Source organism: Cololabis saira, chromosome 1 (assembly GCF_033807715.1).
Source record: "Cololabis saira isolate AMF1-May2022 chromosome 1, fColSai1.1, whole genome shotgun sequence".
Lineage (NCBI taxonomy): Eukaryota > Metazoa > Chordata > Actinopteri > Beloniformes > Belonidae > Cololabis > Cololabis saira.
Genome location: NC_084587.1, coordinates 9,776,380 through 9,781,026, shown reverse-complemented (window position 1 = coordinate 9,781,026; position 4,647 = coordinate 9,776,380). Strand labels below are relative to the sequence as shown.

The 4,647-nt window shown below is 38.3% G+C and overlaps 1 protein-coding gene across 1 annotated transcript; it reads left to right on the top strand.

Moving 5' to 3' along the window:
• The first annotated feature begins 251 nt into the window (after positions 1-251).
• On the top strand, positions 252-4,647 carry exoc1l (exocyst complex component 1 like). The gene is made up of 3 exons (XM_061729537.1): positions 252-507; positions 603-784; positions 4,043-4,647. The coding sequence occupies exons 1-3, from the start codon at positions 387-389 to the stop codon at positions 4,310-4,312; spliced, it is 573 nt and encodes a 190-aa protein (XP_061585521.1). The 5' UTR covers positions 252-386; the 3' UTR covers positions 4,313-4,647.

Below are 4,647 nucleotides of genomic sequence, written 5' to 3'. Positions count from 1 at the left end.
AAACCAAACAACAGCTTAGGCTTTAATTGCACTCTTTGTACTCAGATACCTCCCCCCCGAGTCCTCCAAGGGCAAGGTGCTATGTGGACAATTTCCTCAATCTGAGGAAGCTCATCAAATCTTATCAGCACAAAGTGGAATGCATGTGTGTACATGTAGAGTAATAGCTCGTTTGACGTAAAAACCTGCACGCAACCACATAGTTTCAGAGGGTCTGATCACAGGAAACATCAGCACCTCCCTCACCCGCCACTGCACAGATTTCCCTCCTGTGTCTCAGTCCCATTTCTTCCACTTCTCATTTCTTTCTGTCTCATCAGTCTCCCCCTTATTTTTTTTCCTTTGCAAGGCATTGATTAATCTCTTCTTCTTTTTTTTCCTCAATCATGTCGTCTCTTTTGAGGGAGGAGATGCAGAGAGTCGTATTCCATCCTGCAAAGCAGACACTAGTGGAGTTCATTGAGATTGAAGAGCCGGCGCGTGGAAGGCATTTCCTCTGTGTGTCAGGTATATGAGCTGAAACTGAAACCCTTTCCCCCCTTTGGCTGCGGCAGCAACATCTGTTGACTCTTCAAAAGAACTTCTTGATTTCTCCTCTGCAGTTGGACAAGGAAAAGTGGTGCAGCTGTGCGTCGTGCAGTGCCAGGAGTCCAAGACGTCCCTGAAGTCGTCCAAGTCCAAGCGGGCCCAGACCAAACGCTCCAGCTTACACGGGAGCTACAGGAGGACGGAGGTCTGGTCTCTGCAGGACCTGGCTCTGGTGGACGGACGAGACCCTGACGTGGTAAAGAAGAAACACTTGATTTGAAGTTCCATCCCACTTTGTCTTTCTTGTGTTTGAATCATATCCTTATTTTTTTAAGATTTGTGTTCTGTGGTGACATAAAAAGGAATATACAGGACTGTCTCGGAAAATTAGAATATTGTGATAAAGTCCTTTATTTTCTGTAATGCAATTAAAAAAACAAAAATGTCATACATTCTGGATTCCTTACAAATCAACTGAAATATTGCAAGCCTTTTATTATTTTAATATTGCTGATTATGGTTTACAGTTTAAGATTAAGATTCCCAGAATATTCTAATTTTTTGAGATAGGATATTTGAGTTTTCTTAAGCTGTAAGCCATAATCAGCAATATTAAAATAATAAAAGGCTTGCAATATTTCAGGTGATTTGTAATGAATCCAGAATGTATGACATTTTTGTTTTTTTAATTGCATTACAGAAAATAAAGAACTTTATCACAATATTCACATTTTTTGAGACAGTCCTGTAATTCTGTAACATCTCTGATGTTTCATTTGAACTTGTTAAGAGTACTTCTTGTTATATTTTCCATGATGTAAAAATCAGTTATTTAGATAACATTTTTGTAAACAACTTCTGTTGTGTCAGCAGAATTATTTCCTGCTTTTATCCACTTAACTGAATTATCTGATAACGGCCGCTCTGGTTTTATGTTTGTTACAGGCAGACGGAGTTGTTTCACTTTCAGTCCAACATTTAATAATAAATGTATTATAATATTGGCTTTTTTTGTTGTCAAACCCACTTTTACAAGATGGGGAATTATAAGTAAGTAAGTAAAGCAATATAAATAAAAGTTTATTTATATTGCACTGATTGATGCTTCACAATAAAATAATAAAATAAAATAAGAGCCTCACAGATTTTTTAAAAAAGTCTGAAATTGAGTTTTCAATGATCTTCGATAATAGAAAATACGATACAGAATCATCCATAAGAAAGTCTTCAGCTGCTTAAAGACATCAATGTTAAGTTCAGCTTAAAAACACTTCACCAATGAGGCGAGACAGCACAAATCAAACCCCCCCACCCCGACCGCACCACTTAGTTTATAAATCAGCTTGACAAGATGAATAGTCTTTTAACAGGTCTGAACCACATTTAGGAGCTTTACCATGCAGAACCTCTACGGTTGGTCTTAACATTTTAAACAGTTATGACCTCACTGCAGACAACTGAGTGCTTTTTTATGATGACCACCAAAAAGGGCTTTCATTTCTTCTAAATGAGAAGAAATAAAAGCACAAATAAACGTTTCCAATTTCAGTTTTGACTCCAACATCCTTAGATTTTTCCACAAATGGAAAAAGCAGCGTCGTAGCAGAAGTCGGGAATGACTGTCAAAAACATTGACTGGTCAAATAAAACTCATGTCTCAGGCTTGACGGAGGAGATGAATCTGCAGGGCCAGTTTACTGCTTGATATCTGGAATCGTGATAACACAGATTTAATGATTTCACTGTTATACACCACCACAGTGGATTAAAAAATATCACATTTATCATTCAGGAATTAATAGAGAGAGAGAAAAAAAGCATTTCTAAGATCATTGCTGATTTCTTCCCCTTTGGTGTTGTGTTTCCAGCTGGTGGACTCAAAAAAAACTCTGCTTTTACAGACACGATTACTGATGTTCAACCGGGTTCCAGGGGCCGGTGGTTTATTGGGTCAGTTGCTCCTGGCGCCGTCAGCGCCACGGACCAGCATTTTGGTTATCTATACTTCACTGGAGTAATTATTTTTCAGATTACTTTTTACTTTTACTCTTTACATTTTCACGCAATTATCTATTTTAAAAACAGCCTCGTTACTCTATTTCATTTCGGCCTTTAAAAAAAAACTATCCAGTTAAATTGCTCCATCCGGATAGAGTGAGTTTGGTTGTGGTTATTTCAGATGTTCTTGTCCAGTTTTGTTCTTACATCCGTTCCCTCAGATTCCTGCAACTAAACTTGGATGTACATTCCAATAAAGGTTAGGATAAATGATAACATGCCTCTGAAGTTTGACTTTTTGCACCATTACAATACTTATAGGCAACTAGTCATCATATCTCCTGCTCTCTGAAACACATGTTAATGCTCAATAGTACACATATATGGTTCTTTAATATATTTGCATTGTACTAAGATACATTCATTTTCAATGGCTTTTGTCCTTAATGGCTTTTTCCCCCCTTAAATTACTTTTACTTTTATACTTTAAGTAGTTTTGAAACCAGTACTTTTATACTTTTACTTAAGTAAAAAACTTGAGTTGATACTTCAACTTCTACAGGAGTATTTTTAAACTCTAGTATCTATACTTCTACCTGAGTAATCAGTACTGGAGTTGAGGGGGGATGAGGGGGATGGCATCCCCCCCTGAAATAAGAACGGTCAAAATCATCCCCCCTGTAAAACTCCCATCCCCCCTTTCCATCCCTTATGTCATTTCATCAATGAATGTGGTTTTACTGCTATTTCAACATTTAGAGTCATCAACAGAAAAATAACACCAGAAAAATAACTTATTTGACGATTTTCACCTGTTTCAAGTAAATTTTCACTTGAAATAAGTAGGAAAATCTGCCCGTGGGACAAGATTTACCTTCTTATTACAAGCAAAAAAATCTTGTTCCACTGGCAGATTTTTCTACTTATTTCAAGTGAAAATCTACTTGAAACAGGTGAAAAATGTTGTTTTTTCCAGTGATGAGTCTTGTTTTAAGTGTAATGAGATTTTTTTTACTAAAATGAGACATTTTAACTAGAAATAGGACAAATATTCTTGTTAAGATTTTGAGTTTTTGCAGTGATCCATTTTACTTATCCTGTGAAGGACAGAGTCATATTGATAAGTTCAGAAAACTGTTTTTTATTGTTGTTTTGATGTATTTGATGTAAGCCCAGTGGATATTTAAAGCTTACAGAAGGCTGCATTTAACTGCTGCTATGTCATTCCTGCAGTATTTCTGCAGGTGTTTTGGTCACTGCTATTATTTGTAATATATTATATTATTTGTAATCAGCACAAATTATCTGTTCCCATATGATAAAATCCAGCATGCCCCATGATTTCTTTTTACAACTCGAGTACTGTGAGTAATGAATGTGAATACTTTTGACACCTCTGCGGACCAGGCCCGGGACTCCCCTGGGCCCTCTGATTCCGGCCCCGGCCCCCGGTCGTTTGGGGCTGCAGCCCCTGTGGGTTGAGTGTTTTATTAAACTACTTTCTTCCTCCCCGTAGGACGACCCCTGTTTCCTGCTGCACTTCGACAAGGTGCGCCCAGTGACGGCGGTCACCTGCTCGGCCAAATACACCATAGTGCGTTCTCTGTCCGCGCTCAGTGACCGGCACTGCCAGAGGCCCCTGAATCTGCGTAACTTTGACTGTGCTTACATCAAACCCACCTCCTTTTACTCCAACAGAGGAGACTGCGTCGTTCTGTCACAGATATGCTTCTACGCCTGCAACTTGGTTTGCCTGTCCATGTGTCCGGTACCCCTGGACCCGTAACAGCATCACTGCCACGTGTGTTTCACTTAGATGTCTGCGTGTTTCTGGTGTATGTCTGTGTTTAGAAATCTGTAACTAATGTACCTGAAACTATATCGGGACAGTTGAATGTGTGTATTTGCCAGATTATAAGCTTGTGGCTTGAGGAGAGCGGTAATATAGTATTCACCATAAATAAGTTCTGTGTTAATATTCTGCTTATTGTATCTTAAAGGCAAACACCAGTTTTAAAACACTTGGTATTTCCTAAACTGTGCACCCTACTTTTGTGATACGTTAATTTCCAAGAGAGATTCTATTTTATTTCCATTTAAAATAAATGCAAGAAAATAAAT

Coding starts and splice junctions, on each gene's coding strand:
- exoc1l (XM_061729537.1), top strand. CDS start 387: ATGTCGTCTCTTTTGAGGGAGGAGATGCAGAGAGTCGTATTCCATCCT. Junction 508..602: donor GCATTTCCTCTGTGTGTCAG/GTATATGAGCTG, acceptor TCTCCTCTGCAG/TTGGACAAGGAAAAGTGGTG. Junction 785..4,042: donor ACGGACGAGACCCTGACGTG/GTAAAGAAGAAA, acceptor TCCTCCCCGTAG/GACGACCCCTGTTTCCTGCT.